Here is a 26,968-nt window from a genome sequence, read left to right as displayed (position 1 = left end):
TTTATTTAACAGACTATCCTCGTTTTATTTATAAAATATAAAGGAGTTGTTAGGGCTGGGTATATTGGTGTACACTGTAATCCCAGCACTCTGGAGGCTGAGACAGGGGGCTTACTGCAAGTTTGAGGCCAGCCTGGGCTACAGAGTGAGTTCAAGACCAGCCTGAACTATATCGCGAGACCCTGTCTTTGAATGAATGAATGAATGAATGAGTGATTGATTGGTTGTTATGGCTAGTTTTATGTGATAAAGATTGATGTTTCTTTCCAGAGTTTGATGTAGTTACATTTTAGACAAAAATGTCCCGTTTCAGTTCTCTTGCTTTTGCATTAGAAATGTTTTCTGTCAGAAACAGAAATGCCAACTGAAATACATTCTTCCTAAAAGAAAGAATTTCTTTTTTAAAAAAAGTTTTAATTTATATGTTTTTGTTAAAATATAAACTAGCATTACATTTTCAGTCTAAATTAGACTAAATAGAAATGTTATGCAACCCAATTAACGGATTTATAGTTTGACAGTGTTAAAAAAAAAAGTATTTCTGAATTTCTAGAGTGGTAGTCTTCATTAGGTTTTGGAGGCTAAACCCAGTGTATTTGCACTGAGCCACATCTCTAGCTCTTTATTTATTGAGATGGGGTCTCATGAAGTCACTAAATTGCCAAGGGTGGGGTCAAACTTTTGATACTTCTGCCTCAGCCTCCCAGGAGTGCTGGGATTACAGGAGTGTGCTACCATGCCTGGTTTAATTTTTGTGTATTTTTTTCCATTTATTAATAAATATATACTAGGGCCATTTAAAGAGATATTGAATAACATAAAAAAGAAATGATGTATTGTTTTATTTAGTTTTATCATAAAACTACTATTTCAGTGCTACTACATTTTTTTCTAGCTCTGTACTTTACATCAACCAGCTAACAGTGTAAAAATAAACTTGTTTAAATAAAAAATGTCATTTAGAAGGATAAAAGGCTATTCCTTTGCTTGGGATTGTCTAATGTGATCTCATTGTGAGAAGGTTTCTTCTCTAACTTTTTTTCTGTCCATTTGCCATTTCAGGTGCAAGTGAAAGCGTGGGAAAGCACATGCTTGAAGCCTGCAACAACAACCTGGAGATGGCAGTCACCATGTTCCTGGATGGGGGAGGAATCGCTGAAGAGCCCAGTACCAGTTCTGCGAGTGTCTCCACAGTTAGACCACACACGGAGTATGGATTGATTGTGTACTATTAGCAGCTACCCCTGCCTAATCAGCTAGTTGTGTTTTTTTGTCAAAGTTAGGTTGCTTGTATTTAGTTCAAAAAAATTAAAGGTTGAAAGCTCCTAAAAAAATACTGGGTAGAAATTTTTGTACTTACAAACCTTGAATTTTAGGCTGGGCATGCTAGTGCACGCCTGTAATCCCAGTATTCAGGAGGCTGAGGCAAGAGAATCGCCATGAATTCAAGGTCAGCCTGGGCTACATGGTGAGACCCTGCCTCAAAAAAACAAAACACAACAGAAAAACCTTGAATTCTCTAGAGCACTGTTATGTCTGTTATTTAACTCTGCTGTTCAGTCCTCAGAAGACCTTGTGGGCCTCATGTGAGTCTGTGAGGCTGGCTGGTAGCGGATGACCCACAGGCAGGGCTTGTGAGTCCTGTAGCATCCAAAACCAAAACAGACAGGTAGAACCCGCAGACAACCTTAAGGATGCCATTGTTACCCACATCTTACTCAGCCAGCAGAACATTAAGCACTGGATATGGAAGGCCAGTAAAGCATGTGTATCCCGATTCTAGATAGTCCTGCTTTTTCTTAGAAAAGTGAATAGCCATACAAAATTTTTGAACAATAATTCTAGACTGGGTTAGTAGCTCAGGGGTAATGCTTTGCTTGGGAACCTGTATTTAAACTCACAGTTTAGTGTCAAAAATTTGAACTTTTTTTTTTTTTTTTTGGTCTTTTTGAGACAGGATCTCACTATGCAGTTCAGCCTGGCCTTGAGCTCACTTTGTAGCCCAGGCTGGTCTCGAACTTGCAGTGATCCTCTTGCCTCAGCCTCCTGAGTGCTAGGATTACAGGCATGTGCCACCCTACGTGGCTTGGGTTTAAACTTCAAAACTTCAAAAATTAAATTTTTAAAAAAGAAAAAGAATCCTGGTCCTTTTTTACCTCAAGTAGTTAGAACTATCACTACCTTATGGAATTGTTGGTGTTTTGTCCTTTTTATTAATAAATGTATACTTGGGCCATTTGAAGAAATGGCAAATAATTATTTATTTAGTTTTGTTTTTATTATGAAAGAAGACTACTATGTTAATACCAATGAGGTATAAAATAAGTATCTGTTGGGCAAAATTTCAAGACCTTAGAAGATACTGGACATCAACCTTGCTTAAAAGAAAGCCATTGATGTTTGAAACCAAGTATTTAAAGTATCCTCAAGTGAGATTTTTAATATGCTTAGCTTTTTGTAACTCACATTGTTTATAATGTGAGATACTAATAGGAAGAAGTGTTAGGGAAACTGACTATACATGCACAGAATTTTGAATCTAGACCCATGTCTCGTACTAAAATAAAATCAAAATGGATGAAACACTTTAATATTAAAACAGTTAATAGAAGATAAATTAGGTAGAACTCTTAAAGACAGAGGTGTAGACAAGGATTTTGTGAACAGAACCCCAGTTGCATAAGAATTAACAGGTGAGATCTTACCAAGTTTAAAAGCTTCTGTATAGCACAAGGAACAACCAATAGAGTGAAGAGACAAGCTATAGAATGGCAAAAAAGATTTTTGCCAGCTATACAGAGGACAAATATCTAGACTATATAAAGAACTGAAAAGTACTAGGCCCCCTTTTTTGGGGGCCCTTTAGAATGAAAGACCCAGTTTAAAAAAAGGGCAACTGAAATGAACAGACATGAAATAATACATTTTTGAAATGTAAAAATAAATACATGAAATGTAAAAATAAATACATGAAATAATACATTTCAATAAATACATGAAAAATACATTTCATAAATACATGAAAAAAATATTTAATGTTTCTGGCTATTAAAAAATGCAAATTAAAACAACACTGAGATTTGTTTCATCTTAGCCCAGAAAGAATGGTCATCATCAAGAAATCAAACACTAACAAATGTTGGGGAGGCTATGGGGAAAAGGAGCCCTTCTACTAGGGTATGTAACCTAGTACCACTCACTGTGGTTGTATGGAGATTCCTCAAAAAACAAAAAATAGAAATTCCATTTGACCCAGCTATTCCCCATCTAGATATCTTCCCAAGAGTTAAAGATAGCATGAGCAGTTGTGTTTATAGCAGCATAACTTGTAGCTATGTCTTAGAAGTAGCCTATATGTCTGTCAACAGATGAACGGATAAAATAAATGTGGTATAGTGTATATAGACAGTGGAATACTACTTTGCCATAAAAAGGATAAATTTGAGTCATTTATAGGAATGGATATACCCTGAGACCATATTGTTAAGTGAAATAAATCAGGCACACAAGCTTAAATATTGTGTGGTTTCTCTTTCCTTTTTTTTTTTTTTTGGTACCAGGAATCGAACTCACGACCTCGTGCTTGCCAGGCAGGTGCTGTGCCACTGAGCTATATCCCTGGCTTGTGTGGTTTCTCTTAGATGAGAAACTTAAAGTAGAAATAAAGAGCAAAATAAAAGACGATAGGAAATAGGATAGATTTTTTTTTTTGGTCTTTTTGAGACAGGGTTGAGCTATGCAATTCTGGCTGGCCTTGAGCTCACTTTGTAGGCCAGGCTGGTCTCGAACTCACATGATGCTCCTGCCTCAGCCTCCCTAGTGCTGGGATCACAGGTGTGTACCACCACACCTGGCAATTTTTTGCAAATGGGAGGGAAACCAAGAGATGGAAGGAGGAGAAGGGTAAGTAAAAAGAATTTAGATATGTATATATACTAATTTCTCATGATGAATGTAATCATTATATACTGCAAACATGGACTTGTAAAAATAAAATTATTTTTAAGAACAGGAATAGACAAAAGACCAGGATTTTATTTTTACTAAACTAGGTGAATTTAAAAGTCAGAGTACATGAGCTGGTTGTGGTGGCACATACCTGTAGTCCAAGCACTCAGGAGGCTGAGGCAGCATGCTCACTGAGAGTTTGGGGCCAGCCTGGGCTACAAAGTGAGTTCAAGGTCCCCTGCACACAGTGAAACTCTCAAAAAAAAAGAAAGTGTGCATGCAGGTGTAATGGCCTGTCTTGTTGATCTACTTCCAGGTCAACACAGTATTGTTTCCACATGAAGTGTGAACTTTAGAGATGGTTACTAATAACTTACAGCTTTGTCTTGTTAATGTTGACCACATATTTCAGTTGTGATATCCTGTGGGAGGGTCTTTCTCCAACATGGCTTGGGTTTTTAATGGAAAGCAGTATAAAAGCGTGGTTCCTTTTACAGAAACAGGGACAGTAGATACTTACAGTTGATTTGGGGAACACATGCTTTCTCCTCATTGTACAGAACAGTTTTGGAGGGTTGGGAGAAGCCCTGCAGATGGGGGAACCTAGGACCTCACCTACAAGGCAAGCATTCTTGCACCAAGCTATTTCCCTAGCCCGTGTGTTTTCGATTTTTTTTTTTTTTTCCCTTAGTGGTACAGGGGTTTGAACCTGGACCCTTGTGCAATTCTGTTCCATGGAACTATGTATCTATTCCCTTTTTCATTTTTGAAATTTTGGATCAGGGTCTGTTTAAGTTATCTGGACTGGCCTCAAATTTGTGATCTTCCTGCCTCAGCTTTTCGAGTAGATAGAATTACAGGTGTGCCCTACTGTACCTGACTAGCCTATTTCCTTTTAGTGAAAGCATTAACAGAGCTTTTTAGCCATGTCTGTTCCTTCAGATTATGGAGCTGTGGATGTGAGTCAAGACTGATGTCTGGGAAGGCACATCCTTAAACATAATTTCAGTTGTTCTCTATCCTCCGGTCAATTGGCTTATGTAGATGTCTCTGTCTACCTGTGGTTCTTTGATGGAGTTGAGGGTTGGGGATGTATTTCAGTGGTATAGCAGAACATGTGTGAGGCCCTGGGTTGTCCTCATTGCCACAAACAAACAAAAACAGCACTCTAATACTGGATGCTAGTGACTTGACAAATGAGTATTGACAGTTTGTTTCATAAAGTAGTACCTTTTGGAGTTCCAACTCTTAGGCATCAGAAAGAGAACCTTAATGTCATTCATTACTATGGTATTAGAAACACCTGAATGAAAGTTAAAGCGGACCTATCTGAAATTCATACATATTTGTATGTAATTTATTTATTTATTTTTTTTTTGGTTTTTTTTTTGGTTTTTCTCCGGTACCAGGAACCGAACTCACGACCTTGCGCTTGCCAGGCAGGCGCTTTTGCCGCTGAGCTAAATCCCCAGCCCCTGTATGTAATTTATATGCTTGTATTTGCACATTACTATTATTTTCCATGAACATTATTCAACAGAGTTTTCTCTTTGGTTGTAAGATAAATAGTTTTAAAGGCACAGAGCATTTTTCAAAGATGCCTTTTGGTGGGAGCATGCTATGGAATGAACCCAGGGCCTCACACAGGCTGGGCAGGTGAGCACACTGTCACTGAGCACTCTTACAAAATATCAAAAGGGGTGTTTTTTAACTGGACAAGATGGACTATTTAGTATATCTTGTGGAGGTAAACTGTGAAGGAAATAGGCTTTTAGAAGATGTATTACTACTTTTTCTGTTCAGTATGTTAGGCTCTATGTGGTAAATAATCAAAAATTACACCTATGTTAGCCCCTTTATAATTAGCATAAAATTTACTATTTAATATATCTGAGATTGCATTATCTCTTCTTTTTCTGTTCTTTTTTCTTTATTAACCATGTGAGCTATTTATGGCAGGTATTTTTTCTTGTTAATCTTTCTTAGAAACTAATACTGTACTCACTTATCATGACTACTGTGGTTCCTAAAAGGTCACTAAGTGTGGTGTTCATTTTACTTGTTAATTTGAGTATATTCACAATAAGTACAGAAAGAAAAAAGAAAATAATTTTCTTTTTGTACTTCCCTTTTTTTTTTTTTTAATAGAGAAGAAGTTCGTGCCCCAATTCCTCAGAAGCAAGAAATATTGGTGGAACCAGAGCCTTTGTTTGGTGGTAAGTTCACCATTTTCCATGTTGGACTTTATCTTCAGGATTTTAATGAGCCCCCCACACCTGGCTCTTAAAATTTTATTTTGAGACAGAGTTTCACTAAGTTACTCAGCCTCAAATTTGGGATCCTCTTTCCTCGACCTCTCTGAATAGCTGAATTGTAGGTGTGTGCTTCTATACTTAATTACACCTGTGTCTTTTTGATTTGGAAAAGCACCTTAGTTGAAAGTTTTTAGAAGATAGACCTTTCACTTGGCAGCTTGGAGTTTGCTGTGGCGAGAAATAAGAGAATAAGGCCAGGTGGGGTGATGCATGCCTGTAATCTCAGCACTCAGGAGGTTGAGGCAGGAGGATCACCTCGAGTTTGAGGCCAGCCTGGGCTACACAAAGAACTTGAAGCCAGCCTGAACTACATAGTGAGACCTTGTTTCAAAACGAAAAAATAACACAAAATAAAAATGGTTTCTAGAGGGGACTGGATTCAGGACCACATTCCCCATACCACCTCCTCTTGTGTATTCCAAATCCCTTACGATCCAGATTCGGTGGCACACACCTATAATCCTAACACTCAGAAGGCTGAGGCAAGAGAGTCTTGACTTCAAGACTAACCTGAACTACATTGTCAGACACTTTCAAAAAAACCAGAACAAAAAGTTGGCTTATTGTTTGCATATAGTTTTTGTACCTTCCACTGTATATTTCATATCATCTGCAGGTTACATGTAGTACTCAGTGCAGTGTAAATGCTTTGTAAAGCATTATATTATTCAGGGAATGGCAAGACTAAGGGTTGCTTTAATAATTATCTACCTGTGGTTGATCCATAGACAGGGAGCCTACAGATATGAGGGGTGGGGGTGCCTGTCCTGTCTAGATCCAGCAATGAGTAAAGCTAGTGGGATATGATAAGCTTGAATCTGTACTATGATAATGTTTTCTGGGCTCTTCAAGTTAGCCAGCCATTGTGCTGTTAATATACCAGATGTAATAAAATGTTCATATTTTTTCACATAAATGCTGTGAATAGATTGAAAAGTAGGGCTGGGGATATAGCTCAGTGGCATAAGCGCCTGCCTGGCAAGCGCAAGGTTGTGAGTTTGATCCCTGGTACCGCAAAAAAAAAAAAAAAAAAAAAAAAAAGTAATGCTCTTGGAAGCTTTATCTTTTCCTCATTGTGAGGGATAAGGCAGGATCACTGAGTGGGTATGACTATAGGAAATGAATTCTTTGCTATCTTCCTGTTGAACACAGGCAACCGAGTTCCATTTAAAATGAGACTTTTCTTATTTTTACCTCTAGGTTGACATATAGTGACAGGGGTAGATGAGGTTGTACGGTTAGGAAGGTAGTCTTTACCTTCATTAAAACCTTACTAGAATTTGAGAAGGGTCTTTGGAGAACTGTTTCTTCTTAGGACAATATTGATTGAAAGCACAGTTCTCTCCAAAGTGTGACTTGAGGGTTCCTGACACCCTTTCCGGGGTTCTTCAAGGTCAGTACTATTTTCTGGATAATACTGAGAAGTTACTTGCCTTTTTCAACGTAGTATGGGGGGGCGGAGTTCTGGGGATTGAACCTAGGGACTTTGCACTGAGCTGTGTCCCCAGCCCCTTGTTGAGACAAGGTCTTGATAATTTACTTATTTGCCAGACTGACCAAACTTACAATCCTCCTGCCGCACCCTCTCAGAATGCTGTGATCGTAGGTGTGTGCCGCTGCACCTGGCTACTAAGTTACATTTGAACTGGTGGTTTGGAAGTAGATTAGTGCCAGCATCGAAGGGGGGCCAAGGCAGTGGCACCCATCTGTACCACTAGTCACTGAGTTCTTCACTGCTCCATATACACAGTTTATTAAAGGAAATTAAAAAGGGAGTTTTCTTTAAAGTCTTTGTTTTGATTTATTTATTTGAGGGTTTTATTTTGTTTTTAGACAAAGTCTCTGTAGTTCATGCTGGCCTTGAACTCACTATGTGACCCAGGCTGGCCTCAAACTTGCAGTGGACTTTTTGCTTTAGCCTCCCAAGTGCCGGAATTATAGGCATGTGCTACCATCTCAGCTGCTAATGTTACTGATGAAGCAATAACAAGGATCAATTGTATTAACTCTTTATTTCCATATATATTCTTTTTGGGTTTTTTTTGTATTTTTTGAGACAGGGTCTCACTGTGCAGTTCAGGCTGGCCTGGAGCTCACTTTGTAGCCAAGGCTGATCTGGAACTTGTGATGGTCCTCCTGCCTCAGCCTCCTGAGTGCTGAGATTACAGGCATGCGCCACCACACCCAGCTCAGTATGTATTCTTGAAGTAGGATGTATGCATAAACCCCTTCTGAATACTGAAAATGAAGTGCTATGGTTACCTTAGGAAAAAGCCCTTGTGTGATTCTTTGAGTTGGGAGCTGAGCTGGTGGCTTTTATGAAGGAGTCGTTTTTTTATCTGAAAGATCACTGGCAGACTGGAGTTACTTAGATTTAGGGATTTGGCAGGTATTTTCTTAAAAATGTAGAGTGAACCTGTACAGTGCTTCTAAACAGCTGGAGGTATAGGATAGGAGTGGCGGCACACTGAAGCAGGAGGATCGCTGAGTTCCAGGCCAACCTGCACCACATGGCAAGACCCTGTCAAACAGCAAAGGAAAACAAAACAAAACAAAAAACAAAAAGCACTGGCAGCATTTGTTTTCAGTGATTTGAAACATTTTCAGGTAAAAATTAGAATTTTAGAAAAATTACATTCAGCTTGATACCTTGTGAGTCTGATACATTGCCAAAACTTAGAGAGGGTTTGGCTTTTATTATGCTGATATTGTAATGAAATCAGGATCCAGAATGTTTGTATAGTTTAGCGAACAAATATTACTAAATGGCTCATGCCTGATATCATGGAATCATGCATTGGTAAACAATCTGCTCAGACCATAAGGTAGATTGTATCGTATATTGCTGTACAACAAGCTGTCCTAAAATTAAGCTGCCTGCATTAAATATCTGTTACCTCACAATTTCTCAGGGTCAGGAATCTAGGTGTGGCTTAGTGGGGTTTTTTGGTTTGGGGTCTTTTTTGAGGATGCAGTTAAGTGGTCAGCCAGGACTTTAGTTATCTCAGTCTGAGAGGATGAGGATCCTTCAGAGCTACTGGATAGAGACAGCACTACCTTATCATACAGAGCAAAGGAGAGCAGGAGAGAGTAGCCCAAAATGGAGCCCACTATGTTTTGTTGTAACCTAATCTTGCTAAAGACTTTATGTCTTGTCACCTCTGCCACATTGTATTTAATCCAACCCACACTCAGGATATTTCCACAAAGTTTATGAATAGTAGAGATAGGATGGGGTTTGTTAGTTTGTTTTTTTAGACAAAGTCTTCCTGTGTAGTTTACTCATGATCCTTCTGCCTCAGCCTCCCAAGTGCTGAGATTACAGGTTTGCGCTACCACTCGCAGTCCCCTAGGGGCATGTTAATTAATTTTCTGCTGCTGTAACAGATCCCTGAGAGAATGTGCTTCAAAAGAGGAGGGCTTTTTCTTGGCTCACAGTGTTGGAGGTTTCTTTTAAGTCTGTGGGCATGTGGCCCTGTTGCTTTTGGTCCTTGTTGAAGCGGTATATCATGGTGAGAGTGTGTGGCATAGGAGGCCACTTAACTCACAGCATTCAGGCAGCAAAAGGAAGAAAAAACTAGAGTCCCACGTCCCCTCCCAGGGCTCACCCTCTTCAACTTAACTGCTGCCTGAGACCCCATTTCCCGGAAGCTCTGCCACCTCCAGGAGCACGATGGGCTGGGAGCCAAGCCTTCACACACAGGCCTCCAGGGGAAGTTTCTCCAGTTGAAAGCAAGGGGTGAGATTGCACGCTCCCTGGAACACTGGGCTGACAAGCTTATTGCTAAGGGTTCAGGTTCCACTTTGCAACCAATGTTTAAGAAACTACCACTGATTAAGTTTTGCTGTGGAATCAAATACCCACAATTATCTTTTTAAAAAGCCATGATGAATAACGAAGCAGCTGCCTGGATAATTATCTGGTCCTTGTTCATTAGTGGGAGACCCCAGTAATCTCCATAGCCTTATGGGAGGTACCCCAGTAAATTGGTCATCAGCAAAAGGTTACGTTTTCTTTCTTTCTTTCTTTTTTTTTTTTTTTTTTTTTTGTCTTTTTGAGACAGGGTCGTACTATGCAGTTCAGGCTGGCCTTGAGCTCACTTTGTAGCCCAGGCTATTCTTGAACTTGCAGCGATCCTCCTGCCTCAGCCTCTGAGTGCTGGGATTACAGGCGTGCGCCACCATGCCCAGCGAGTTTTCAAGAAATGATATAATAAAGTTTTCTCACCCAAAAAAGAAAAAAAACCAAACAAACTGTGAAACACTCCTATTTACAACTATTTTATCTGTGGGGTTGAATTTTAATTTTCTTCCTATATTTGAACTAAAAGAATAACCACGCATGGTGGCATACGCCTGTAATCCCAGCACTTGGGAGGTTGAGCCAGGAGGATCACTGTGAGTTCCAGGCCAGCCTGAGCTACATAAGCAAGTTCAAGGCCAGTCTGCACTACATAGCCAGACCCTGTCTCCAAAACAAAACAAAACATGGCAGATGTAAAAATAGTAAGATGATCTGAAAATTCAAATCTATTTCCTTTTTTCCTTCCCTCCTTCCTTTCTTCTTCCCTCCCTTTCTTGCTTCCTGTTTCTACTTTCTCATGCTTCCTTCTTTTTCCTCTCCCCTCTCTCCTGCCCTCCCCAATCTCTTCTTCTTTCTTCCTTTCCCTCCTTTCTTTTCTCCTCCACCTCTTTTATTTAGTTTTCCTTTTTGGTAACAAGAATTGAACTCAGGGCCTTGTGTTTGGTAGTTAGGTACTGCACTGCTGAGCTATATCTCTGGCCAATCCTTTCCTTTTCTATTTTTCTTTTCTCTATTTTTTTGGCATTGAACCCATGGCTTTGTACATGCTAGGTTAATACTCCCACCTGTGATCTCATGAGACTTTGGGAGGTGTCCATCTAGACACAAGCCATAACACTAATTTTAAGAAACCATTATTGAGCCAGGCATGGTGGTGCATGCCTGTGATCCCAGCACTCTGCTGGCCAAAGCAGATGGATCATACATACAAACCCAACCGAGACAGTTTAAAGACTTAAAGGGGTGGGGTGCTGGTAGTATAGCTCTGGGTTCAATTCCCAGTACTCCTGAAAAAAAATTGAGAGACTGTAGTATACCAGCTGGAAATAATAACAAATACAGTACTGCATAGTTCCAAGGTTGAAAAAATAACATTCCTCAATTTTTAATAAAAATTTAAATTTATTATTATTATATTACTGGTACTGGGGATTGAGTTCAGAGCTTTCACACTGATCTACATCCCCAGCCCTTTTTTTCTTTTTTGGTTTTTCTCCGGTACCGGGAACCAAACTCACGACCTTGCGCTTGCCAGGCAGGCGCTTTGCCGCTGAGCTAAATCCCCAGCCCCCCCCAGCCCTTTTTAATTTTTAATTTTGGGACAGAGTCGCTTTATAAGTTGCTAAGTTGGCCAGGCTCAGCTGGAACTTGCATTTTCCTGCTTCAGCCTCCCAGAGTGCTGGGTTTGCAGGCAAGTGCTACCCTGCCGAGCTTCCTCAATTACTTTTAATTAAGAAGAAAGGAAAAAAGAGGGAAGGAAGAAAAGAAAAAAAGGAAGTTCGTTTAAATTTTTTAAAAATCAATTTAAATATAAGAATTCATTATAAAACTAAAATGTAAGTTTTAATAAATATTTTCCAGATGTAATACTGTGATTCTTTAAATATTGATATGACACATGAATGATACACCATATAAGTATGTTTTCAACAAAGAAGTTTTTAACATGTGGTTTTGCATTTTTTGTTCTTTGTCTTAGTTTGTGCAGTGATGGACAGAGTGTCTTGTCCTGCTACTGGTCATCATTTCTTACTGTTCTGGTCGTGCACCAGCCAGGCTTGCTGTAAGCCGGCACATATTCAATGTGGTCATTTCTTTCTCAATTAGTAACAGTTTCATACAGGAAGATAAAATTTTGATTATGTTTGTACTGAGTAAGTGAGTTTCTGCTCACTAAGACATGGTCCTTAAATCTTAGGGTTTTGAACTTACTCAATTATACCAAAGAATGCTCAGATCCTTAGTCTGAATGATCCCAATATTTGAAACATGAGAGTTATTTTATTCCCCACAGGGAGTCATCCTAAGAATCTTTAATACCGCCACTCGGATTCCTATCTTTTTGTCTTGATCGAGTATCTTAACTGGGCTCTAATTTTCTCATTTGTGAAACAAGATGGTTGTACTAAAGTTGTTTGGTTTAATTATGTATGAATGCCTTCAAGGTTTTAAAATTTTTTTCTTAGTGCTGGCAGCAGTTTGAATCTGTGGGCACCCCTACCCGCCTGCTCCCACCTTCCAGCACTGGGGATCAAACCCAGCACCCAGGCTGGCTCAAACTTGCATTTCTCCTGCCTTGGCCTCCTGACTGCTGAGATTATAGGCATTCACCACCATGTTTGTCTTTGCATGAGTATTTTAAAGCAAGAAATACTTCATAGATAAGGCTATTTTTAGATTTGTTTCAAAATTAATGTTGAATTGTTAATCAATTCTTTTTTTTTTCCTAAAGCTCCCAAAAGACGACGGCCTGCACGTTCAATATTTGATGGTTTCCGAGATTTTCAGACTGAAACTAGTAGGTAGACCATTATGATCTTCCTTCCCCTCCTTCCCCCTAATAAAGAGGGTAAGATGATTGATAATAGGCTTTATACTTTGAGGAGTTACCTCATTTAAAAGGTAAAATTAGGAATTCAATCTGTATGTGATTACCTTCTCCAGAGCCGGGCTGTTCCAGATTCTAACCTATTTAGTTGTAGAGGAACAATAATGGAGCTGGAGATAATGTAAGGAATCTGGTAATTTACCACCGTGGGCTGACTCTAATCAAAGAAAGTTGGTTTCCCCAGGATCCTATCAACAGAAGGAATTACTATAATGAAAGTAGTTATAGACTGAAACTGAAGAAAAAGCCACACAACCCAAAGCAGCCACTATTGACCAAAATCCTAAAAGAGAAGATATTTCTAAATTACAAAAAAGTTCTTAGAAAACATAACAATAAATGCAAAATGTGGGGTACCTCAGTATTGAGGTGCCCCCACCCCAACACTAAATCTAACCCTACCATATGCCCCAATACCAATTGAGGTGCTGAGAAGCAGACTTGGAGGACCTGGACCCCAAGATCTGAGTACCCTGTACCCCAATATTGGGGTACCTACACCCCCACATTAAGTCTAACCCAGCCCCACTTGGGGTACCTGGACCCCAAAATTGGGGTACTCCAGACCCCATTATTGAGGTTCACTTTTTGTGGAATAAGTTAGGAGAACCTTGGTTTTATACTGTTAGAGAACTTAGTATTGAATTAACAGTGGGATCTTAAAGAGAGGACAGTTCATGTTGTTAGAGAGTATTTGATGCACTCGGACTGGGTTTGCTTGGTAGTTGATTTATAGTAAACTCATCAAGGCATGGATAGGTTTTGTAACTTCGAAGAGAGTTGAAGGGGAACTTACACTGACTGAGGTCACTAAGCAATCTATGCCCTTCTGGTGGAAGGTGACAGAAGTGGTCATTATCCCTACAACTACAGTCTTGTTTCTTTTGCTGTGTAGCCCAGGCTGACCTGAAGCTTGAGATCTTCCTGTGTCATCCTCCAGAGTGCTGGGATTACAGCATGGCTGTATGTTTATTTTTATTGGATTTATTCCAGGAAATTAAAGATTTTACAGGAAAAAGCCACAATGCTCAGCACTATTGCTGGAATCTTTAAAGACTGAGAACTTGGTTGTGTACAACAGACACTCGGATACTTTCAAAACTATATAAAGGAGCCTGGAAGCTTTCATGTGTGCTGAAATGGGGTTTTGAGTATGTAAAGGAAGTTATTTTGATTAGATGAGTCTTTTTTTTAGGAAATTGTACTGGGGATCAAACTGAGGGTCTTACTAATACTAAACAAGTACTTAGCCACTGACTGCACCCCCAGCCCTAATTGAGTTATTACTTTTCTGCTTTTGTCCTTTGTGTGGGGAATATTATCAGGGCTTCAGACTCCCTCCTCATCCCCCTCTTTTTTGAGTCAGCATTAGATCTTTGCATTTGAGATGAAGCACATTGTTTAGTAATTCTTTCAGTTGATACTGCAACTTTTTTTATTGCCCAATTCTTGGCTTCTTTATTTATGGCTAATTGAAGTTTTGTCATCCATTTTTATTGCAGTTCGGCAAGAGCAGGAACTAAGAAATGGCGGAGCAATAGATAAGAAACTAACTACCCTTGCAGACCTGTTCCGGCCACCCATTGACTTGATGCATAAAGGCAGCTTTGAAACAGTGAGTTGTTGGAGAGTTCTGTGCCTTATTTGTAAACCCTATAGCATTCCCAAAGAACAACAAAAAGATTTTTTTTTCATTATGTAGGGAATTGACAGTTTCTTATTTATTAGAAGTTTACTTTGGGGGGTTGTGCTTTCTTTTTTTTTTTTTTTTTTTTTTTTGAGACAGGGTCCCACTGTGTACCTCAGGCTGGCCTTGAAGTCACAGTGTAGCCCAGGCTGGCCTCAAACTCATGGTGATCCTCCTGCCTCAGCCTCCCAAGTACTAGGATTACAGGCATGTGCTACCATTCCCAGCTCTATAACTATATTTCTTTTTAAAATTTTATTTTTTTATTGGGAATTGAACTTAGGGCTTTGTGCTTGCTAGGCAGGCGCTTTGCCACCAAGTTGTATCCCTGGCCCTATAATTATATTCCTAACATTAATAGTTTGTCTCTCCTGTCATTGGTAGACAATGTGTGGAGACAGTGTCCAGATCTGTATTGATTTATCCCAGCAAGCCAGCAGTAGTAGCTTTATGGTGGAGTAGTGGATAATCTCAATGAGTGTGCACCTTTATTTCCACCACAATTCAGGCTGGATTCTTCCTGGAAGCCGCTAAATGGACCCAACAGTTCTGAGTTCTGAGTCCTGACTCAGAGAGAAGGCTCTGCCCGCTACCTCCTTTTTGGTTGAAGTTTCTCTCTGCACTCTCCCAGGCGCTTCAGTTTTGGCTTCAGATCCTTTCTGGGTCCAGGGGACCTGCTTCTCTCCCTCTTGTCTTCCTCATGTTACTGTATTCCAGTGTCTGGATGGCAGCTGTCAGGCTCTTTCTCTGTTGCTTACCACTTCCCCAACTTCCTGGAAGTCTCTTCGAACAGTAATGGATGGGATTGCTAGTAAATCCTTTGATTAGCCTGTGTGGTATCATTTTAGAATCCTTGCCATTTAATAGCTTGTTTTATTTTGGTTTTTGTCTTTTTGAGGCAGAGTCTTCCTATGCAGTTTAGGCTGGCATTGAGCTTACTTTGTAGCCCAGGGTGGCCTCGGACTTGCAACAATCCTTCTGCCTCAGCCTCCTGAGTGCTGGGATTACAGGTGTGTGCCACCACGCCCAGCTAGCTTTTTAAAAGTCTTACTTTTTAAAGTTTATGTATTATCTTAGTCATTTTCCTCATGGTTGGGACTCAGTACCAGACACAATCAACTTAAGGGAGGGTGGATTTATTTCCTTTCACATTTCAGCCTATGGTCCTCTGGCTGTAAGGCAGGTCAGCATGGCAGAGGGGCCTGGTGGACTAGAAGCTGCTCATGGCTTGGCATTGGGAAGCAGAGCAGGGAGGAGCCAGGATGGGGTCTGTACCCTTCCAGGTCATGACCACAGTGACCAGCTCCTCCAGCTAGAGCCCACCTCCTCACTGCAGGTCAGCAATAAGTCCCAGTAGTCCAGTCAGTGTCCTAAAGACAGGAAGCTCAGGGGGGTCACTCTGGGACTAAACCATAACCTGGATCTGTGACTGCTACTGAGAGTAGGTGCTTATTAACTGTTTATGAATTGTACATAGGTGTCTTTTACCTATACAGTCGTTCTGCCTTCCCTGTAGCTTCAGTTCCAATGGCTGCATGTACCTGAGAACTGAAATTGTTGGTTGGAGAATTCCAGAAGTAAACAGTTCATGCACACTGTTGAGTAGCTGTGCTGCCCAGGGCAGTGTCTTCACATGGTTACACCAGCTCCCCACCAGTCACACGGTGCTGTCTTGGTTATCAAATGGATTCTCGAAACATTCAGGTGCCAGTGTTGAAGCAACTGTTACTTTATTTAATAGTGGCCCAAAACTTAACAGTAGTGATGCAGGTGGTTCAGAGGCACCAACGAGAGACCATCCAGTGTTTCCTTTAAGTGAAAAGGTGAAAGTTTTCAACAAGGAAAGCAAAAAAGCTGCGTGCTGAGCTTGGTAAGATCTGTGGTCTGAGTGAACCATCTATCTGTCCATGAAGCTGTGAAGAGGGACGAAGAAATCCATGGCTGTGGGGTTGTGTATCTGTGACCCCTGTACTTTGGGAGGCTCAGGCAGAAGGATCACAAGTTTGAGTCCAGTCTGAACAACTTAGTGAGACCCTGTCTCAAAATCAAAATAAATAAATAAAAGGGGCTGGAGGTGTAGCTCAGTGCTACGTCCTGATTTCAATTCCTGGTACTGGAAAAAAAAGTTGTGCTTCAGGCTGTAAAGACTATTACTATAGTTTGTTAAACGCTTAGTTAAGGTAGAGAGGATATTTAAATTTGTGTAAGTTGGGGAAAAAATAGTATATGAAGGATTTGGTGGTATTTGCAATTTCAGGCATGCATTGAAAATCTTGAACATATTCTCTGTCAATAAGGGGAAACTATTTCTGTGGGGATCCTAGTGTGTTTGGGGCACAAAAAGAAGTCTCTGAAGTTGCAAAATGCATTCTCTCTTGGTTCTGGATTTTACTTGTTTGTTTTGTTTTGTTTCTCGTCTTTTTTTTTTTTTTTTTTTGCTTTTTTTCTCCGGTACCGGGAACCGAACTCACGATCTTGCGCTTGCCAGGCAGGCGCTTTTGCCGCCGAGCTAAATCCCCAGCCCCTGTTTCTCGTCTTTTTGATACAGGGTCTCACTATGCAGTTCAGGCTGGCCTTGAGCTGACTTTGTAGCCCAGGCTGGTCTTGAACTTGCAATGATCCTCCTGCCCTCAGCCTCCCGAGTGCTGGGATTACAGGCAGGCACCACCGTGCCTGGCTCTTACTTGTTTTTTTGAGACACAGTCTCACTATGTACTTAGTCTGTGGCTCAGGCTAGCCTTAACTCATAGTGATTCTCCTGCCTCAGCCTCCTGAGTGCTGGGAATACAGGTGTGTGCCCCCATGCCCGGCTCATCTTGGTTTTATCTTGACTGTGAAGAAAAACTTTCCAGAACGGGTTTATTTATTCATTGACTTGTAAGCTTAATGAGAGCAAGGAGAATGTTTCTTTTTATTTTGGTAATCCTCTGGCCATAGCTGCTGGCACTTAATAGGAGTAAAACATTAGTTAAATAAATGAACTTAGTATTTTAGATAGTGCTTGGAGGTATTCAAAGAAGCTGCTTTTATGCGTTGACTTGTGTATGTTGCTTTTGTGTTAGTGTGTTAATGCTCTTTTAAATCAGAATATTTCCACAGAAATATTACTTGTTATTTAAATCCACAGAACCTACTTAAATTTTAGATTTTATATATGAGTATAGAGTAGGTCAAAGAATAAAAATTATGTGTATCAGCTACTTATTTGAAAATGAATTCTGGTTGGGTGTGGTGGCGCATGCCTGTAATCCTAGCACTTTGGACACTGAGGCAGGAGGATCGTTGTGAGTTCGAGACCAACCTGGGCTACAAAGTGAGCTTAAGACCAGCCTGAACTGCATAGTGAGACCCTGTCTCAAGAAAAAAAAAAGAATTCTGATTTTTTTTTTTTTTGGTACTGGTACTCAAACTCAGGACCTTATGCTTGCCAGGCAGGCACTTGTGCCACTGGGCTATATCCCCAGCCCTTGTTTTTTTTTTTTAAATTGTCCTTTGACATACACTGGCACAAAATATTTAGATAAGAAATTAATCTATAAACTTGGTCTTTAACTTTAGTTTTCTGAATTATAAAACCTGTTAGTGTTTGGCTGTGCAACAGAAAATGCAAATGTTGATGATTTGACCAAACAAGAGCTTATTTTTGTTATATAATAAGCATAGAGTTGAGAGACTTCTTGGCCTTTATCAGCTAAAGGTGTCATGTTGGATGTCTCCATAGTTTTTCCATCTCTTTCCTGTGGTCTTCACAGGAGCTGCCTGTCCTGCCTAGCGTTCTGGTTTAACACAGCCAGAAGGATGTCAGTTTGTCTGGCATGTTTTCTATTTTTAACTTCTGAGTTACCCTAGAGTTCATGAATGCAGTTATTCTTGAGCTTGATTTAATTTGGTCACTCTGGATAATAAAAAGCACTTGCTCTTTGTTCATTGAGGGAAAATGTGTATTTCTTTTTGTATTATCCTCTGAATTTTAAATTATATCACTTTTTGCTTATATTTCATGATCTGTATTGCTTTCAGCAATCTGGTTTTTTCACTATTACTACTAGTAAATATACCTATCTACAAGTCTTTACATGATATAAACACTTCCAGAAAAAGTAGTCATTTCATTATAATTGATGGTATATCTGTTAATTTTTATAGAAGTTCTGGGTGTAATATGTAAAACTAAGGTATTGAAGTTTAGAGAGGTGGATGTTAAAACTGGAGAGGTACTCTACCTGCTCAGGAAAGACCTAGATGTTTGGTGCCCATGTTAGACGTGAATTTGAGCCTCAGCTTAATAGGTTTAGAAACCAGTGTAGCTAGAGATGGGTCATGTTCAGGGATTTTTGCTGGCTCATGCTAACCAAAGAAGAGACTTCTTCATTCAATGAATATCTGTTGAGGCCTTCTATTGCAAGATCTTGTTCTAAGTGTTGGTATTATGAGGACCAACCATGTGAGACACCAAGCTTAAATAAGATGGGAGTCTATTGCGATTACCTGTCCCATGTAGTTATTAGAGGTGAGGGTTTGTTTCTGTCTTATTCTGTCATGCTTCGGTTTTGCTTATCTTTGTCCACGATCTAAGATGACTTAGCAAGCCTGGAAGAGGAGGGGGAAGAGCAGGGTATACTTTGCACAGTTGCACCTAATACTAATTAGGAATTAATACTAATTAAGTTGTACCCAATATTTTGGCTTGCATCGCATTTGCGAGAATGTGGCAACGTGGCCACGCCTAGTTGCAGTGGATACTGAGATACCAGATGCTTAGATAAAGTTGTAGATTCTTTGAGTGAGAAAGGGAGAATGGGTGTTTGGTACCTGTAAGTAGTTCCTGCCACAGTGGTAATCAAATTCTACCAAGACCTTTCCACCACAGTTTACATTGGTAGTGAACATATGGCACACATGTTTTCTTTTAAGACAAAAGATGTTAATGTATGCGGTGTTTTTTTTAAAAAACTAAAACTTCAGTATTCAGATTTAATTGCAGTGTTGGCACTCTGTGATAAATAAGTGAGTTTTGGGTTGCAATTTGGGTGCTTGTCTTTAAAAGGTTCACTATCTTTGGTCTATAGAAACAGACTATAAATAAATGGAAAGCACAAAACAACAAAAAACAAACCATGTATCATTTGTATGATTTTGTTATGTACGTATATGTGATGAGCTGGTTCACATTACCGTAGTTGCTGGGGGAAAGAAAGTACAGTATGGGAAAGAGGCAAGGGCTGTTCTGTTTCTTACAGGCAAATTGAAAGTAAGGTTGAGCTGGGCATGGTGGTGCATGCCTGTAATCCCAGCGCTCGGGAGGCTGAGGCAGAAGGATTGTTGCAAGTTCGAGACCAGCCTGAACTGCATAGCAAGACCCTGTCTCAAAAAGACAAAAAAGAGAACAAAAAAACCAAGGTTGAGTTCACAGATTGCACTTATGTTTGTGATTGTTAAGGGAGGAGACTTTTTAGATGGAAAGAGCAAGAGAAGACTTCAAAAGAATGAGATCTGAGTAGAAACCCAGATGAAGTGAGGGGGAAAAACAGGGGAGATGCAGACAGAGCAGTGCTGTAAAGACAGTGATGCTGGAAGAGCTGGGAACGGTTTTACACTATTGAGGTGGGCAAAGCACTTAGGAAAAATGGTCTGACCTGGGTGAAAGAACGTTTCTCAGGGTTTCTTCCTTCCCAGCCAGCTTGTAAGTTCTGTGAATATAGGGACTTGGTTTTATTTACTGTTAAGAAAATAATGGTTCTATAAAAGTTTTTCACAAGTAAATTGGTCTTCATTAAATGTTTGTTAAATAGTTGGCATAATTTGGAAGATATTATATAAAAAATCAGAACAATTTCTATAACGTATCTTATTTCATCAGAAGAAATGCATATTTTTAAAGTTGATATTCAGCTACATGGGCCTCTAGCCCTAATTTACTAAAAGTACTTTGTGAAATTAAAGTACTTAGTATTTTAAAAAAATTAGCTAAATGAAGTAAAGCAAAAATAGTGAAAGTAGTAGCTGAAAATATGAAGAGCCTATTCAATAACTAAATAAATGTTTAAGTACTGGCGAGATTTTCTATATAGTTGTCCCTCTGGATATGCAGAGGATGGGTTCCCTGACCTGTCCCCATATGCCAAAATCCTTGGGTGCTCAGGTCCCTGATACAAAATGATGCAGCATTTCTATAAAACGTGGACATAACCTCCTGTATGCCTGAAATCATTTAGAGATGACTTTCAAAACCTGATACAACGTGGATGCTATGCGACATTATATTGCTTGGGGACTAATGATAGGAAAAAGTGTACTCACATGTTGGGTACAGAGGCCAGAGTCCTAGGCCTACCTGCGTAGTGTGTGGATGAGACAGGTGAGCAGTGCTCCTGCTACAGGCACTGCTGGGGAAGGGCAGGCGCCAGCCGCAGGGCGTGCTTCGCATGACTTCACAGTGGCTAGTCAGTGTGGGGGTCACTAGTGGCAAATTCAAGTTTTGCTTTGGAACATTGGAGAATATTTTTTTGTGAGTATTTTCTATTTGAAGTTGGTTGAATCTGAGGATGTGGAGGACTTTCTACATACCTTACATTTAATTTTATTTATAGTTTCTAAAACATTTTTACTCTAAATCTCATTTTATTTTTCGTGCTTTCCTGATCTACTTGGTTCTGGGAGAGAGATGTTTGTCTCCCTACTCTTTGCCCTTGGTCTTCCTGTGATGGCTTTGAATGATGCTTTAGAACAACCTAACACAGTGGTGGCAAACCTCTTGCACGCAGTGGGCTGTTCATCGTGGAAAGCTCTGAAAGGTTCACCATCACTGAACAGTTTCCAACAGGGAGAGCTACTCCTTTGTCCCATCACCCACTCTTCGGTTCATGTAGTTGGGAGCCTTCATGAGGTTGTGTAAGGTGCGCATTTGTTGATCTCTCTGTGTAGTTCAGGCTGGTCTTGAGCTCACTTTGTAGCCCAGGCTGGCCTTGAACTCACAACGATCCCCCTGCCTCAGCCTCCCGAGTGCTGGGATTACAGGTGTGTGCGCCATCGCGCCTGGCGCACCCTGATGTCTTGATATACATAGTGAGATGATTACTGCAGCCACGAAGATTAACCTGTCCCCTTACCCTTCTCACCCTGTGGTGAGAACATCTAAAGAATACACTCAGCAGTTTTCAGTATTTAGCTATACTCCTCAGGCTGTGCATTAGACCTAAACTTACTCAAGACTTTTTCCTTCCAAATGCTGTTACGTTGTCTGAAAATCATGTCCTCTTTGGGCCCTGCTAGTGGTGGTTTGTTACCACTATCTCCAGTGTGGAGAGCACCATCTCCGAATTTCTTTTGCTGGTGTAAAATTCCTAGTGTAAGCTTCATGGGGGCATGAATTTTTGTTTCTGTAAGTAAACATGCTAAGTACTTAGTAATTATTTATTGAATGAGTGAATCTGAATTAGTGAAAGCATAAATCTCAAATATTTAAAAACAGTGGCTTTTTTTTTGGTACCGGGAATCAAACTCAGAACCTCGCACTTGCCATGCAGGTGCTGTGCCACTGTGTCATATCCCTGGGCCTATATATCTAAAATGTACCAGTGAAGTGAATTTTAAAAACCTGTGGTTTTTGTCATTGTTCCCGTGCAGATTTCAGGTGACGTTTGCTCATTTGCTTTTCTGCCATTCCTTTCACATTCAGCAATGTTTCATGGGTCTTTGTGGTGAGGAGGAAGTGAGAGGCAAGAAGCACAACTCATAGCAGATATGTTACTGTGCATTAAAGAGCCAGGTGAGAGGGCTGGGGATACCACTCAAAGGCACAGTGCCTGCCTGGCAAGCGTGAAGTCCTGAGTTTGATTCCCATACTGCCCCCTGAAAAAGAGCCGTGTGAGATCATTCCCAAACATTCTTTGATCCTGTTGCCCCATTTTTTCAAATATCTTCCTAGGAAAATAACTAAGAGAAACAATGGTTGGCAGCTTTTATTAAAATATTTAAGGTGAGTACCCAGGCATCCTAGCACTTGGGAGGTTGAGGCAGAATCACCACGAGTTCCAGGCCAGCCTGGGCTCTGTAGTATGTTCAAGACCAGTCTGAACTATATATGAGACTCTGTCTCCAAAAAGGTGGGGGTGCTTGAAAATATTATAATTATATGTGCATATATAGAAAAATACAAATAATGATGTACGAACGCTGAAAACTATAGATGTCATACTTGAGAAAAAGCTCAGTATTTTCATGGAAAGGATAACCTATAAATCCTGAAACATACCAGCCACCAAGCAGAAATTCGGTGTTTTGGGGCAAGAGTACAAGAGTTTGAACACAGGGCCTCATGCATGCCAGCATGCTGGACAAGTGCTGTACTACTGAACTGGAGCCCTGGCTCTGGCCCTTTTTATTTTTTTATTTTTTATTTTTTATTTTTTTGGCTTTGGCCCTTTGAGACAGGTTCTCACTAAGGTGCTGAGGCTCCCTTCAAACTGGCAGTCCTCCTGCCTCAGCTTCCTGAGTAACTGAGAATATAGGCATAAACTTCTATGCTCAGCTTGTAGAAACTATTTTGAATAAATGTTGTATAACTTTATTCTTACAGGCCAAAGAATGTGGCCAGATGCAGAATAAGTGGCTGATGATAAATATTCAAAATGTGCAAGATTTTGCGTGCCAGTGCCTCAACCGTGACGTATGGAGCAATGAAGCTGTGAAAAACATTATTCGAGAACATTTCATTTTCTGGCAGGTAAGGAGGGATAATTGAACATTTTTTGTAATACTGTATTTTTGTAGTGTGGGATTTTGAGGGAGAGAAATTGGACTATAAACTAGGAAAAGTGACCTAAATTATGACATAAACTACCTACAATGGCTGAAATAGTAAAGGCAAGGGAGAGGGCAGCAATGAATAACTCCCAGAGGAAGGAGGGCAAAACAGAAGTCCGCTATAGAAACTGCGTGACGCTTGTGTCCCAGAGGTGCCTTGAGAGTTTGGTGGTATAACGGTGAACACTCTGGACTTGGAGTCCAGAAGTGTCTTCATGGAAGGAATGGAAACAGAAGTACAAGCTGGCTGAGTAATGTAAAATTTTCTAGTAGTCACATTTAAAAAGATCAAAAGAAGGGCTGGGGATTTAGCTCAGTGGCTCAGCAGCTGCCTGGCAAACATGAGGTCCTGTTTGATTCCCAGTACTACATAAATATATAAATGATGAAGTTAATTTTAATATGTTTTATTCAAATAAATATATGTTTTTGTTTAGATTACTATGTCTGGGGGCTGAGGATTTAGCTCAGGGGCACAGCGCCTGCCTGGCAAGTGTGAGGTCGTGAGTTTGATTCCCGGTACCAGAAAAAAAACAAACAAACAAATAAATTATTATGTCTGTTACATAATTAATATAAAAATGTTCAAGGCCTTGGGGTATAGTTCAGTGGCACAGGTGCCTGCCTGGTAAGCGCAGGGTCCTGTGTTCAATTCCCTGTACCAGAAAAAAAAAAACTCGTAAGATGCTTTGCTCTTGCTTTATTTTTGGTATTAAATCTTCAAACTGTAGTATACTTTTTACACTTTATACACTTCTTAATTTATTCAAGACCTTTTCAGGTGCTTCTGTAGCCACTGTGATTTGTGGCTACTATTTAGTTACAGTACAGGTAGAGAGGATCTTGACTAGGATTTGAATTTTAGCTTAAGTTTAGAACTCTGTGTCATTGGATGTACAACTTAGTCTTCTAGTTGCTATATATAATCATGCCAGTCTACTAGCCTCTGACCCAGAGATTAAAAATCTTAGGGCACTAGTGGTTCTAGTTGCATTAATTTTATAATTTTGTAGAAATTATTGCGCTAAGATTAAATGATCTTGCTCTCATTTTTTAATTTTAAAGAGTTATAGGAAGTAACTTCCGAAAGAGTCATTTAATTGTTTTCTATTATAAGGAATACTATTAATGTTATTAATTTGCCTGTTCATGTTTTACAGGCCTCTGAATGCAATATGATTGTTTCTAATGGCAAAATTCCTTTTATTTGAGTGAATATTATCTCTTTGGCTAACATTATGAGATGCCCTCAAGCTTATAATTTTAACATATTTGCAGAGATACATTTATGTTGGGGGTCCGGAATGACATAGGTAGACAGATACTTGAACAGACACAGCAGTGCCTCTTCTGAACTGGGAGGGGAGGAGGGCTAGGGTGATATGTTTATGGGAAGTGGCCAGGTGGACCTGCATATAGGAAGTTGAGGGACTCTACCCCATATTATCTTCATTTTTCTTTAACGGGAGTGAGACCCTAACATGTATGTAAAGTATGATCAACCAATACAATTAATATGTAAACTTCTAAGAAATTTATTGCAGTAAAGAACATGTTGCCATGAACTCCCCTGAAAATACTTCCCCTCACTTAGAGCACATTTATTCTGTCGTTCTGGAAGTCTTTTTTCCAAGTGTCTTTAGTTGTATGCTGTCCTGGCTGCCTCAGTGTCCTGAATCAATTGAGATCATTACTTTTCATGGTCATTTTGGCATTGGGGAAGAGGCAGAAGTTGCGCAGTATCACATGGGGTGAATAAGATGGAAGAGAACACAGCATCATATTTTTATTGATGCCTGCCTTTCCATTGGATGGCAGTCGTCAGCAGTATTCACTGTGTTTTTTATTGCAGTTCATAAAGTCACTCAGGAAAGAGGACTTCCAGAACTGTTTCAGAAAGTAGCAAGAGGGATATAGCTCAGTGGCACAAGCACCTGCCTGGCAAGTGCAAGGTCCTGAGTTCAATTCCTGGTACAAAAAAAAAATTTAAAAAAACAAAGTAGGAAGAGTGATAAGGCAGGTGTGTTTGAAGCAAGGGGTAGGATTTTCAAGGGAGATTAATGGTATTGAGTCTTTTGCTATACTATATTTTTAAAAAACTTTTAAAATTTAAATGTTCACCAAATATCTTGATTATGCTTTGTGCTAAAGGTGCATTTGGAGAATTAATTGCCATTGGTACATAACAAGGTTATATTTGGTCCCTTTTTTAGAGGCTGACTTTTTTATATGTCAATGATTTAACAGGTTTATCACGACAGTGAGGAAGGTCAGAGATACATACAATTTTATAAGTTAGGGGACTTCCCCTATGTCTCCATCTTGGACCCACGAACAGGTAAGATTTACATTAGTTCACAGCCTTGTAACCTGTCATATATTTTTCAGTTACCTAAATGATTGGTCTTTTAATATTTGGTTTCAGAATTGCAATAATTTAGGTGATGGTTTCTTGTTCATGCCCTTTATGAGTTATTTAAATAACCACTCATGGGCCAGGGATATAGCTTAGCAGCACAAGCGCCTGCCTGGCAAGCGCAAGGTCCTGAGTTCAATTCCCGGTACCAAAAAAGCAAACCAAAACAAATAAATAAATAAATAACCACTCATATATATATATATATATATATACTGAGGAAATCTTTTTGACAACAAAAAGATCAAACAATATAATTCATGTGTAAACGTAAGAAATTTATTGTAGTAAAGAACACATTGCCATGAAGCTCCCTCAAAACCCTTCCCCTCCCTTTGAGCACACTGTCCCATTGTTCTTGCCACTTTCTGAAGCAGTTCTGGGGATATGAGTTTTGAAACAGGGTCTTGCTGTGTTGCCTATGCAGCCTTAAACTTGTAATCCTCCTGCCTGAGCTCCCAAGTAGTTGAGAATTCAGGCATGCACCACTGTACTCTGCATGGTTTTTTATTATTTATTGATTGTATTTTATGTAGATACTGCTTTCTTTGAACGTCTTCTTCCAAAATGGCAATAAGTGGTACCAGCAGATAAGATACTTACCCTGTCGTGATGGGTGGGAATCTGTGAGGTCTGTTACACTTGGTATAGTCTCTAGACGTGATGTAAAACATAGCTGTGGGGATATGTGTTCATTTAAATTTTAAGTATGCATGTGCAGAAAGAATGACTTAATGACAATGTTCAGGAAAAGTACTGATTTTTATTATGTTTATGTATCCTGATTTTTAATCTTTAGGTCAGAAGTTAGTAGAGTGGCACCAATTAGATGTATCTTCTTTCTTGGACCAAGTGACAGGATTTCTGGGTGAACATGGGCAGCTAGATGGACTCTCTAGCAGTCCTCCCAAAAAATGTGCCCGATCAGTAAGTATGAGTAGACATGGTGATCGTAGTACATGAAATTGTATGTATACATCTTGTGTAAAACGTCTGATGTTAAGATGGTGATGTTTTGATAATTTCCTGCATAAGGATTCTGTCTTCTCATGGAAGTCGTCAGACTCATATTCCCAGTGTGTCTTGCAGTGAGGGCATAGGCGTG

General features: G+C 39.9%; 1 protein-coding gene across 1 annotated transcript in view; it reads left to right on the top strand.

Moving 5' to 3' along the window:
* Positions 1-1,062: 1,062 nt before the first annotated feature.
* The window catches only part of Ubxn7 (UBX domain protein 7), a gene marked incomplete at its 5' end in the record, with an annotated part of 39,309 nt that continues 13,403 nt past the window's right edge, over positions 1,063-26,968 (top strand). The window contains 7 exon segments of the mRNA XM_005383133.2: positions 1,063-1,210; positions 6,097-6,164; positions 12,800-12,865; positions 14,458-14,570; positions 23,221-23,367; positions 25,695-25,785; positions 26,663-26,790. Coding sequence (XP_005383190.2) covers positions 1,063-1,210; positions 6,097-6,164; positions 12,800-12,865; positions 14,458-14,570; positions 23,221-23,367; positions 25,695-25,785; positions 26,663-26,790 — 761 coding nt within the window.

The sequence above is a fragment of the Chinchilla lanigera genome, unplaced genomic scaffold (genome assembly GCF_000276665.1).
Source record: "Chinchilla lanigera isolate Chin_1 unplaced genomic scaffold, ChiLan1.0 scaffold00019, whole genome shotgun sequence".
Taxonomy (NCBI): domain Eukaryota; kingdom Metazoa; phylum Chordata; class Mammalia; order Rodentia; family Chinchillidae; genus Chinchilla; species Chinchilla lanigera.
This window is presented reverse-complemented; position numbering and strand designations above follow the sequence as displayed.